Raw genomic sequence first — 12,618 nt, 5'->3', positions numbered from 1 at the left:
AATTGGCATTTGCAAAAGTTTAAGCTTAAAAAATGAAAGCTGTTGCAGATTTGTCAAAGACAAATCATTTTTAATTATCTTGATAGAATTGCTTAATCACTCAAGATCTAATGAGTTACATGATTCACGTACATGTGAACTTTGAAAAGATGTGATTAAACACCACACAATAGACTTGTTAATGAAAATGAAGCCCGTTACATTCAGGAAGCAGTTGCTAAGTGGTTATGAAATTGGCTTGGGACAAAATGCAGGGTAAGAGTTAACAATTGCTTTTCTGAAGGGGAGTGTGCACTGGTGTTCCCTGGTGGGTTAGTGCTGGGACCACTGGCCCTTTTTGATATGTGTTAATTAACTGAGCATAAATTTTCAAGTTTGCATATGTTATGAAATTCAGAAATGTAGTGAGGAAGGTAGCAAAACTTCAAAAAGACACAGACCTAACCGTGAAAGGGCAGATATGTAGCACATGAAATTTATTGCGCATGTGTAAAGTAATGAATTTTGTTGTGAAGTTTGCAAAACAACGTGTAGAGTTTTGATCGACAGTGGAGTTAAAGATTAATCATATTATTGAATGAAAATAAGTAGCGTTTTTTCATAAAGGCAGCACAAGCGTGATGGCTTAATAGTTTCCTTTTATGATGAATTATTTGGAATTTGTCAATCTACTGAACCTACTGTGCACCTTCCAAAGGCACAGTGCCCAAGACTGTAAGCAAGTCCTCTATGCAGGGTCTAACCAGAGCTCTGTGCAATTGTAATATAACTATTGCATCAGGCAGCATCAATTCGGCCTTATGTAATGATTTATTGTGTCTGTTGAGCAGTATTCACTCATTTGTATTTACAGCCCTAAATCTTCAAGCCCATCGACAGCTGCAATATTGCAATTTGAGAGAGATGTTTCTAAACAGTCACTGATCTTCAGGCTTGATGTATACTATGTCTTTAAATGTACGTTTCTTCAGGTCCTGTGGATCAGTGATTTCCTCGCTTCCACTCTTGAGAAATTATTCTTAGTGTGTTTGTTGTAATCTCTGTAATGAATGACTCTGTTAGCAGCGCATGGTTATGTTGTTTTGGGATTCAGCTGAGTTTTTCAGCTCTTCGTAGAGTGATAAATATTTAATGTTTTTTGAAGCACATTTCAAACAGTCACCTTTTGAAAATCTGTTTTAGATTGCAGATGAAAGGGAATTTTTTGAGCTCATGCCTAATTATGCGAAGAACATTATTATTGGTTTTGCCAGGATGAATGGACGCACAGTGGGAATTGTGGGTAATCAACCTAAAGTGGCTTCAGGTGAGTGTTTTAACTTCCCTTCCAAAAAAATTCCCATCTTACTGAGATTGCAGCATTGCTGGATATAAAACACTTAAAAACACTTGATAAGGTTCTCCACTGGTTAGAGTCTTACCTAGCACAAAAGCAGGTGAGTTGTGATATGTGGAGGTTAATCATCTCAATTGCTGCAGCATTTCCTGGGCTGGTGTCTTAGATCCAACCATCATCAGCTTCTTCGTGAATGGCCTTTCTCAATCATGAGGTCAAAAGTGAGGATGTTTGCTGATCATGATGATATTCTGCACCATACACAACTTCTCAGACATAGGCAGGAAAATCTGGACAAAATTCAGCTTCGGGCTGATATGAAAATTGACATTTGCACCATAAATGTCAAGAAATGACCATCTTCAACAAGAGAAAATCCAACCATCTTCCTTTGACATTCAGTACAATTATTTGATGAATCGTCCAATATCAACATTAAGAGGGTTACCATTGACCAGAAACTGAACTAGACCAGCATTCCAAATGCTGTGACTACAAGAGCAGGTCCGAGGCTGAGAATTCCGTGCCAAATAACTCATCTCCTGCATTGTCAAAAGCCTGTTCACCATCTGGAATGCACATATCAGAAATGCAATGGAATAATCTGCACTTAACTGAAGCTTTACAGCATGCTGGATTGACACACCACCTACAACTGTAAATATTCCCTTCCTCAACCACTGATACACAGTGGCTGCAGTGTGTACCAGTGACATGGTGAATTGCAACAAACTCACCAAGGCGCTTAGGACATCATCTTTCAAAGTTGCAACCTTGACTGCATAGAAGGTCATAGCAGACAGATGCATGGGAACAACATCACTTCTAAGTTTCTCTTCACGTCATGCGCCAACCTGAGTTGGAAAACAGTGTACATGATTTATAATGGAAGTCATGAGGATAATTTCCAGACTTTAGAATTTTGCTATCTACAGTACGCAAGATAAAATTCAATAAAATTTAACAAAAAGAAATTCTTATTAAATATAAAGGCTTAACAGTGGATAAATTATACAATAAATTGAGAAATAGGAAATGTCATATTGACCCTTTAAAATAAGGAAGTTAATGGAAGTTTACTCAAAAGTGGAGGCGCACTTTACAGACCTAGAAATATAATGTGGTGTGTCATCATTATGTCTGAGCTCTTTTATTTGTATGGATATTTTTCCCTCATTCATGGCTGCCCAAAACCATTGACTAACCAGTCTTTAACACTGCAATGGGTGATACAAAAAGAAGAATGAAAAGTGTGGATAGGTGAATGGCAAAGACATGAATGGTGGGAATTCACTGTATATAATGTAAAATAATAACTTTCTCAAAAAATGCAACATGGGGCATGACTGCCATTTTAAAAAACAAACACTGACTGCAGTTGCATTTGTGCCTACAGAGATGGCTATACACATTATTTCTGATCCACTCTAGATTGACTAACTCTTGAAGTTCAAACTAACAACGTCTCATTGTTGGTTTGTTGTGAATTTTGCCCTGTGGGAGCAGTCCCTGACTCAGTTGAATATGGGTACAGGTAGCAGCCTGGTCTGCTTTGCGGACTCTTATTCTTTCCAGGTTACATTTGCATCTACTTTTAATATTTACTTTTAGTGTTACTTATACATTATGTTGATGGTAACTAAGCATAATCTGGCTCAGTGAAGACTGATGCAAAGTAGCTACTTAAATCTGTTCTAAGGAATCCTTCCATGGACTAATGAAGTTCGTCATCTCCTTCTGACTCCAAACGTAGCTAACAAGCTGTCCTCTACTTTATTTTTTAAATGATCTGACTGTTTTATTTCCTGTAGAGCAAGTCCTTTAAAAACAGATTTTTAAGGAATATCTTGCTGCCAACGACATCAGCTGCAGAAAGGTTATTTATGCATATTATGGAAGTGATTAAGTTTGAGGAAATATACTGGAATCTGAATTGTGGAAATGGTAAAGAAAGGAAAACAGACTGATAAGCTCTGTAAACAGCATCAGCTGGCACAATATATTGGAATATTAAGGTTATTTTGTTCCTGTTGCATCTCCAATCCTGACTGCATGTCAGCATTAAGGAAGTTAAATATTGAGCTGTTGTATGATTCCTTACAGTCACTTGAGCAATATTAGCAGAAGTAGAGCCAATTGTTTCCTTGTGTACTTTGCTGCAGGAGTTGTGAATATTGCATTGGAAGGAAAAATGGGTCAAGAATAAGATATTGTACCAGGAATTACTGAGAAGATCAATTGAGGGGTATAACAGATTTTTATTCTTTAGCCCATTCTCAGACACAAGATCTAGAGGATAGTTTGTTCCTATGGAGGACACTTGTGAAAATTCCAATGAATGATGTTTCTATACTGAAGTAAGGGTGCTGGTTCGTTCTTAAAATTGAAGTTGTGTCAGAAGTAGGTGGTCAGTTGGCTGGATGGCTGGTTTGCAGTGCAGAGTAATGCCAACAGCATTCATTTCCAAGACTGGCTGAGGTTCAAATGTGGAACTCTCATGAGAGAGCAGCTTTACAATCTGTTGGGACTAAGGCAACTCTACCTTAATGCTGTGGGATGGTACTGCTTGCCAAAGAATTTTTAACTTTCAGTAACTTGTGTGGTTGCATTTCAATATTCTTAAGGCAACATTGCTGTAACACACTAAAATGAATTCAACCAAGGGTACTAATTGGAATTTCTTTAAGCCTTCATTATCCCATCCAACCATTGGATATTAAAAACCATACTTTCTCTCACCTATCATTGCTTGCTGTTTCATCTTAATTTCTATTAGCCTTGGTAGCTTGTTCATCACTGATTTTCAATTTTAACAGAATAAAGAGTTATAAGCTTGGTCTGATTCATAAGAAAACTGTTATAGTTTAATTTCTTTTTCTTTAGGTTGTCTAGACATCAATGCTTCGGTAAAAGGAGCCCGTTTTGTCCGATTCTGTGATGCATTTAATATCCCCATCATTACATTTGTGGATGTGCCTGGATTTTTGCCAGGTACGACCTAAAATCTGACAGCATGAATAACAGTCATGTTTGACAGAGGTTCCAAATAATCTCTCTCTCATCCTAATCTAAGTCATAATATACTATAATATTTAAATATTAGTTTAGTTGCATGCATTGGTCAAGGTGAGTCACAAGAAAAACATTCCTATTTAATAATTAGCCTAGTTTTATTATCCAGTTCTACCTTATCACCTGTTTTTTTTTGCTGTAATGTGTAAATATGGGAGCAATTCGCATACTTGTGTGGTAATTATTGTAGGCGGTTAACCACTTTTCAGACAGTTAAAGATAATTTGGATGCCAAACAGAATTTTAGTTGGAGTGCTGCTTCAATAATACTTATTTAACTGTGCACAGGATAAACAATGAAAATCAGATATTTACTGTCAATGTGGCCTTACTCCTCCAGAGACTTCAGTGTAATAGCAGCATCTTGCTGAAGGCATATCACTGTAACATGTGAAAAGTACAAAGTTCCTTTATTACTCATTAGCTATACATTAAAGTCAACAGAAAAACATGTTACAACTTAGTGCTGTAATAAGTAGTGATAATGACCAAATAACCTTTGGCACTGAAGATTAAGTGCTGGAGATTTGAAAATGATTTTTAAAAAAAACCTTCATCAAGGTTTGGCAATGAATTATATATTGTTAATTTATATATTGTGTGTAATCTAACTTGTGCTTTTTAGTTTAGACTCCCTGGACAACAATAAAATCTTCGATTTGACTCCCATGTCCCCTCCAGTGGCTGAGAAGTTGAAATAGCTTCCTAATAACTGCAAGCTCCAATGCATAAGGAAGTGGAGCATTGTTTATTGACTGACTGCAAATTCAAACCCATTATTCTTTCTTCATCTGATACAGAAAGACCTTTATGTATTTCTTCTGGATTATAGTTTATGATGTTTTCATATAACTACACAGGAACTAGCCAGGAATATGGCGGAATCATCAGACATGGTGCAAAGTTGCTCTATGCGTTTGCTGAGGCCACAGTGCCCAAAATTACAGTGATCACACGAAAGGTAAGAGAAAGTGGAACTATAGAATCTTTACGCATACACACAACCCATTTGGTCAGTTTGGGTGGTAATTATTACTCCTAAAGAGAGAAATAATAAAGAATATTAGGCCATTCAGTCATGGCTGATACGTTTCTTAACCTCATTCTCCTGTTTTCTCCCCATAACCCTTGATCCCCTTGACAATCAAGAAGCTATCTACCTCAGTCTTAAGTATACTCAATGACCTGACCTTCACAGCCTTCTGTGGCAATGAATTCCGTAGATTTGCCACTCTCTGGCCGAATAAGTTTCTCCTTGTTTCCATTCTAAAAGGTCTTTCCTTTACTCTAAGGCTGCTCCCCAGCTCCTCATTTCTCCTTTCAGTGGAAACATCTTCCCTATGTAACTCTGTCCAGGCCATTTGGTCAGTTTCTCTTAAGATTTCCACACCCCCCACCATCCCAGCCCACACCTTTCATTCTTTTTAACTCCATCGAGTATAGACCCAGAGTCCCCAAACATTCCTCATATATATGTTAAGCTTTAATCCTGGCACCATTCTTGTGAACCTCCTCTGAACCCGTTCCAGGGCCTGTACATCCTGAGATATAGGGCCCAAAACTGCACACAATACTCCAAACATAGCCTGTTCAGAGCTTTAAAGCTTTAGAAGTACATCCCTACTTTTATATTCAAGTCCTTCTAAAACAAATGCCAATATTGCATTTGCCTTCCTAACAAATGACTTGACCTGCAAGTTTACCTTGACAATCCTGGAATAGAATTTCAAAGTCTCTTTGCACTTCAGACTTCTGAATTTTCTCCTCATTTAGAAAATAGTCCATGCTTCTATTCTTCCTACCAAAATGCATAACCTCACACTTTCCCATGTTGTACTCCCTCTGTTTATTTTTGTATCTCATTATTGTACATGCTCAACTGAAAATGGACTCTGTGCAATTAATCAGACCATACACCCTTATCTCTGGCACTTTGATTCAAACCTTGTCCCAGTTCGTGAGAGAACATTTCAGTGGTATATTTAATGAGTGGATAATTTAAATTGTCATCTTAGTTTGCAGAGGCACCAACACACAACTACCCTATTTGGGGAAAAAAACTGAAAAGTTTTATATTGGGGTAGAACATCTGGGGCCATGGTATTGAGATTTTGCTTGGATCTGTGTCTCCTTATGGAACATAGTCTTAAGCCAGAAGTTGCTCTTTATTGACTCTGCCACTTATATCTGATGCTATCTGTTACATTTTGCTGTGCCAAAATATTGCCTATATGCAATTCTGCTGAGCAACAGAGGAGGTATTTATTGCAAGATTTTAAGTCAAAGCTGAGTGAGAGAAGATCAAAGGTCAGAATGATTGAGTTTTAGACTCCATGTTGGATGCTGCAGTTAGCTGTACTGCTCAGAAGTCATCTGAACCACAGATTTTGTGTGTGTGTTGGGAGAATCTCAATGAGGAGTTAAGATCAGTTAACAGCAGTTACAATGCTGGAAGCAGTCCTAAGAATTTGTAGACAGCTAGATTCAGGATTCAAATCTGGAGAGCTGAGCAAGTAGAAAGGACACTATGGGAGAAAATGCACGAGCTCATCAAAGCCTGCAAGAATTACAACAGCAGAGCACAGCCAATGAAAAACTTCAGTGATATTTGCTCTGTATTATCCTCTGGATCTTTCATTTCGTATACTTGAAGTTGCTGGTCCCAGCCAGATTGTAACATAAATTTGGTGGCCTGCTCCAGGATCATAAGTGTTCATCGGCAAGGCTGTAAAATACCTCTTCAAATGACAAGTTCCCAGTCTTCAAGCTTATATTGAGCTTTGCATGAACAGTGAAACAGGATAGGGGTAGCTTTGTCAGTGTGAATAAGATAGAGCACTAAAATGACAGGCCTCTGGAAGTTAGGGTCACATATTGCACTGAGCTGTTTCACAAAGTGGCCACCCAATCTTTTTAGATCTCTTGATTGGAGAGAAGATCACATCGTGAGCAGCAAATAGACTTAAGTTGAATGAAGTACATGTAAATCACCACTTCGTCTGGAATGCTGCTTGGGAAAATTGCAAGTTGAGGAATTTATATTATATTCATAACAAAGAAGTTCCATGAAGTGTGGAATTCTGACCTGTTCACTGGTTGTACAAAAAAGATTGAGGGGGTAGATTTGTCATTACAAGGAAATGTTCATCCAGTGACTTTTAAAAATGTCCTGGTCTAACCGTGGTTATTATAATGTTTAATACTGATTCTGGCTAATCCAAATGTTTGGATACTTTGCAGAGACAGAGGTGTAGTTTGACCCATGATTTGCCACTCCTTGCATTATTTTCAACCTGAAAATGTAACATTGAGTAATCCACCTTATTGTATATCAGGGATGAAATATTCATGACCATATTTGGGTTTCTGCCACTTGGTCCTTTGCAAGCCAGGGGTGACACTAATTGACCAGACCATCAAAAAAATAGCGTTACATAATGAAGATAACTTCCACTTGTTGTATGTGAAGTCCTTACTTTATTGTGCTTACTCCCTGAAACTTAATTTCCTTCAAAGCCAGAATTAGGTATCATGAAGCATTTTCTTTGCTGAGCAAGTGTACACACACTGAATTAGCATTCTGTACATGTGTAAATCAGTATATTCCTAGCTGAAATATGAATTTTTTTTGGGGGGGGTGGGGAGAAAACAAAAAGAGTAAACTCACCTTGATTACTTATTTAATTGATTGGGTTCCATCTAGTGATGTTAGCTGGTTGGTGCAGGAGAAACTATTTGCACTCAGTGGTGTGCAAGACCTCATTCCAAATTTGGAATGGCAAGCAGCAAAGAAACTGGAATGCTTACTCCAAACATTAAAGCAGCCAATAAGATGTTCCTGTGTATGGACAGATGACAGTGAAGGCTTCAAGATATGTCATACATGAGCTGACACTACCACTGCATTCTGTGCACACCTTACTCTACTGTTATTTCAGATTAATTAGTACTCCTGCCTCATGTCAATCCAGGCCATAAACAACAGTTGTCTTTGTTCCTGTTAGCTCTTAGTTTCTCTATAGTGTAGCCTGAAGATTGTGTTGCTTCCAAATGACATTGGGTGCCTTCTCTTTGTACCTGGAGGTGGCAGTCATACCACTTGTTAACTGCATAGAATCCTGACAAAGTTAAAATAACTAAAATCTGAAGTTTAAGACTGTAATGAGAGAGATGTAGAACAGCTGGGAGCATTAAATATAGGAACAAAAAAAGTGGAGGAAATTTTTGAGCATAGGAAACATGAAGGAGAGCAATTGGAACTCTCTGTCAAATGTTATTTCTATTTTATTAACAGACTTTAAGTGAATCATCTTTTAAACAGGTGAAATACTGTATTGTTTTTCTTTGTAGGCCTACGGTGGTGCATATGATGTGATGAGCTCCAAGCACTTAAGAGGTGATTTGAACTATGCTTGGCCAACAGCAGAAGTTGCAGTTATGGGTGCTAAGGTAAGTGACACCTCTGCATTTCTATCACATACCCTTTTAGCAGTACATAGATACAAGTCCTGACTGTCATAAGTGGCTGACCTTTGCCTACATTGTTAGTTCACTAATAATTCAAACAAACAAATCTTTGAGATGGGTATAGAGCATGTTACAGAAACTAGAATTTAGCTGTGTGAAATTTAAATTTAAGTTTGGCCAAAATGATCATTACTGAAGTGAACTACCTAATCAAACTAGTATACCTCCATCTTTCATCCATTTGTGAAAGGCAAATCAATTGTCAATTTAAATATGAATTCACGTCCCTTCTAAATAATTGAAAACCCAAGGTGATGTAGAGGCTGTGTAAGTTCTAACTGGTTTGTAGATAGCAATCTAAGCTAGATTAGAGAAAGGGAACATGTAACTCATTAGTAATACAGCATGGCTGGTCGCTAATGTAGTCTATTTGTGTAGTGTCTGCATGAGCATAGATTCATCAGCAGGGATTAAATGAATCATGAGATGTACAACTTTTATCCCAGGAAGTTTAATCTGTTCTGTGATTTTTACCAAGACTTACCATGTCATGTTCAATCTGCTGATAGATTAATGCAGTCTGTATAAAATCCTTTGGTTTCTCACTAAACTACTGATCAAACAAATCTGGTTGGTATATGAGAACACTCAAAGTAGATGATTATTTTGTAAAATGTTGTAAACAAGTTATTTTATTGGAAATATGCATTTCATTGTTTGACATTTTCCTTTCCTTTTCAAGGGTGCTGTGCAGATCATCTTTAAAGGAAAAGGGAATGAAGTAGAGGCAGAGGCAGAATATGTAGAAACATTTGCAAACCCATTCCCAGCAGCTGTGAGAGGTAAGTTCAAGAAGAAGCATGTGTTGTGCATTTTCTAATTTTCATTTTCTTGAGTATTTTAAGCTCCAAAGTATCAATTAAAATAAAGTTGACCATCTTACTTCACAACAGACAGTGAGAAGTAAAACAGCACTATGACACACTGCCCCATGTATTGTAATGTGGCTGAGCTCACCAGGAAGACTGGTATGTCTCTCCCACTTTCACTAGTGGAGGCAGTTCCCTGTTGACAGCAGCTGGAGACTTTGAAATTCAGTAATGGTACAAAGCAAAAACAGTGTGCTGGAAATAGTCAGGTGGCCTGCAAGTATTTGCAGTTGTGAAGTTTCATCTTCAGCTTGAAACATTGTTCTTTTTTCTCAGATGCTTCTTTTTCCTCAAAGTTGAAAATGTTCAATTTCCCTGTATTGCTACAGTCAATTTGACAGAGCATTGTTGTTGGTGCTCCAATGGCTTTGTCTTGTTTGGGGAAACAAACTAAATATTAAAACAAAAGCTCATTTAAAACAGATTAGATTAAGAGTAAGCAATACCCTATACATCTAACTCGTACAAAATGAGTAACTTCTGTATTGCAAAAGTTTATACTTTCTTCCAGGCATTCTGTTTAGTCTTGTTATTCATGCAGTATCTAGCACTGGCCAAGTTTCAGTCAGTTAATACACCAGACAGCTGTTTTTATACTTAAAGTAACTGAGCCAGAAATCTACTTTAAAACTGATCTACTCTGCTTGTGTGTTCTATGCAGGTTTTGTCGATGACATAATTGAACCAGCAACCACTCGATTGCGTATTTGTCGAGACTTGGAGATGCTGGCAAATAAGAAACAGACTAACCCTTGGAAAAAACATGGCAATATCCCCCTGTGAAAAAAAAAACTTAGATGTCAAGCAGATGAACAGAATGTTTCCCTCCAAAACCATTGATTTTTTTTTGTTAACAAATAATGCTGTCTGGAATCCCTCATCATTTAGCAAGAAATATGAAAAGGTATTTTAGGAATAAATTTGAAATCAACAACAAAATGCTAGTTTGGTTCAAATCTTTGAAAACAGCACGCCATTATAACCTGAGAACATCCTGCAAACCCACGATATCAGCTGTCGAAATCTGCAGTTAATGGGACTCTGCCTTTTCTTCAATAAGCCTATTAAACAGTTCAGAATGGCACTGATCATCTTTTCAAATCATATGGCACGTTAGTAGTAACATATAATTGAACATATTGTCAGTACACCAGGAAAACAGATTCAGTTCTATATGATGCTGCAACAGACAGCAGCCATGATAATTTTACAGAACACGTTTAATTATCTAATTATTTTCATCCAATTCCCTTGTAACATCTAGTGCTACATTTTCAGGTTTCACTTTATACTTTCTGTACCAAAGGGTATCTATCTTTATGGTAGCATATTAACCTCTCCCCAAGAGATTTGTGGATTGTGGTTTCAAGTCCCATTTCAAAATCTTGAACACAGTCCTGCCAGGTACTGTATCCAGTCCATTTGGCTCGAGCACCATTTTATTGTTTTTTTTATAATTAATTGAGGCAGAGATAATCCGATTACTGTCATTCCTTCATTTGTTATTCACTGTCTTGTCACTCCCCTCTCACCATTTGTATTATCATTTGATCTCTCATTTATAAAGTCTGTGTCTGGGTGCGCTCTTCATTTCACTTGAAGGAGCAGTACCTTGAAAGCTTGTGATTTCAAATAAACCTGTTGGACAATAACCTGGTGTTGAATGATTTTTGACGAGGTAAGAATTTAGGATGAGATTCCAAATCAAAATCTTGTTTGCTTTCACAGATGTAAAACAACCCAACCTACTCTTCAAAGAATAGGGAGTTCTCCTGGTGACCTTGCTTTTGGCAAACATGCAGCATTGCAGGGAATGTTGTCCAGAAAATCCATTTCCATCGATAATCATTCCATTCAGTTTTCCAAGATTTTGTCTTGTTTATTCTTTCACAGCATATAGGCACTACTGACAAAGCTAGTTTCGTTGCTATCTGCATTTACCCTTCAATTAAGTGGGGTTACTTGGCCAATTCAGAGGGCAGATATTTTATCCTGAGCAAGACACCCTTGAGTGACTTTTCTCCAGTTGCCTTCATTCTGTCGACAAGACTGTCTCCACAAGTAATTTGGAGTGATCCCTCATCAATATTATTATGAATAGGTATAACCCCAGATTGTCATGAACACAGTATTACAAGACAATGAATTTTAAAGGGACCGTGTGAAAATATCAGGTGAAACAGATCACTGAAAAAAGGGCTGACATAATTAAAAACACCACTTAAAAAAAATGCTCTAATCTGATTGAATTCTTCTCCCATATCACTGCAGTGTTGGGTATCTGACTTCTCTACCTCACAGTATTTCATTGAAAATAAAGGCAACTAGATAACATGACCATGGGTCTTGAGGCACTTATAAACCAGACTGGGTCAGATTTCCTTTCCTTTGCATTTTTAATGGTCATCATTGAAATTACTGGATTTCTTTAATCCAAGATTGTGTCATGAATGCAGTATTGTGGGCGGCACAGTGGTTAGCACCACTGCCTCACAGCGCCAGGGACCCGGGTTCAATTCCCGCCTCAGGTGACTCTGTGTGGAGTTTGCGTTTCCTCCGGGTGCCTCCCACAGTCCAAAAACGTGCAGGTTAGGTGAATTGGCCATGCTAAATTGCCCGTAGTGTTAGGTGAAGGGGTAAAATGTAGGAGAATGGATCTGGGTGGGTTATGCTTCGGCAGGTCGGTGTGGACTTGTTGGGCCGAAGGGCCTGTTTCCACACTGTAAGTAATCTAATCTAATTTACAAGACAATCAATATCAAAGGGTGTGGATCAATGCTGATTCAATGAGCTGCTCTTCTTGGCTTTTGACAA

The 12,618-nt window shown here is 37.8% G+C and overlaps 1 protein-coding gene across 1 annotated transcript in view; it reads left to right on the top strand.

The window, feature by feature from the left end:
• pccb (propionyl-CoA carboxylase subunit beta) overlaps positions 1 to 11,456 on the top strand; it is a 57,695-nt gene extending 46,239 nt beyond the window's left edge. The window contains exons 10-15 of the mRNA XM_072572890.1: positions 1,183 to 1,306; positions 4,220 to 4,327; positions 5,269 to 5,369; positions 8,759 to 8,857; positions 9,618 to 9,717; positions 10,466 to 11,456. Coding sequence (XP_072428991.1) covers positions 1,183 to 1,306; positions 4,220 to 4,327; positions 5,269 to 5,369; positions 8,759 to 8,857; positions 9,618 to 9,717; positions 10,466 to 10,587 — 654 coding nt within the window. The 3' untranslated portion in view covers positions 10,588 to 11,456. The remainder of the gene's footprint in view (positions 1 to 1,182; positions 1,307 to 4,219; positions 4,328 to 5,268; positions 5,370 to 8,758; positions 8,858 to 9,617; positions 9,718 to 10,465) is intronic.
• Positions 11,457 to 12,618: the final 1,162 nt, after the last annotated feature.

Source organism: Chiloscyllium punctatum, chromosome 6 (genome assembly GCF_047496795.1).
Source record: "Chiloscyllium punctatum isolate Juve2018m chromosome 6, sChiPun1.3, whole genome shotgun sequence".
NCBI lineage: Eukaryota > Metazoa > Chordata > Chondrichthyes > Orectolobiformes > Hemiscylliidae > Chiloscyllium > Chiloscyllium punctatum.
Note: the sequence above shows the minus strand (reverse complement) of the source record. Positions and strands in the feature narration are given on the sequence as shown.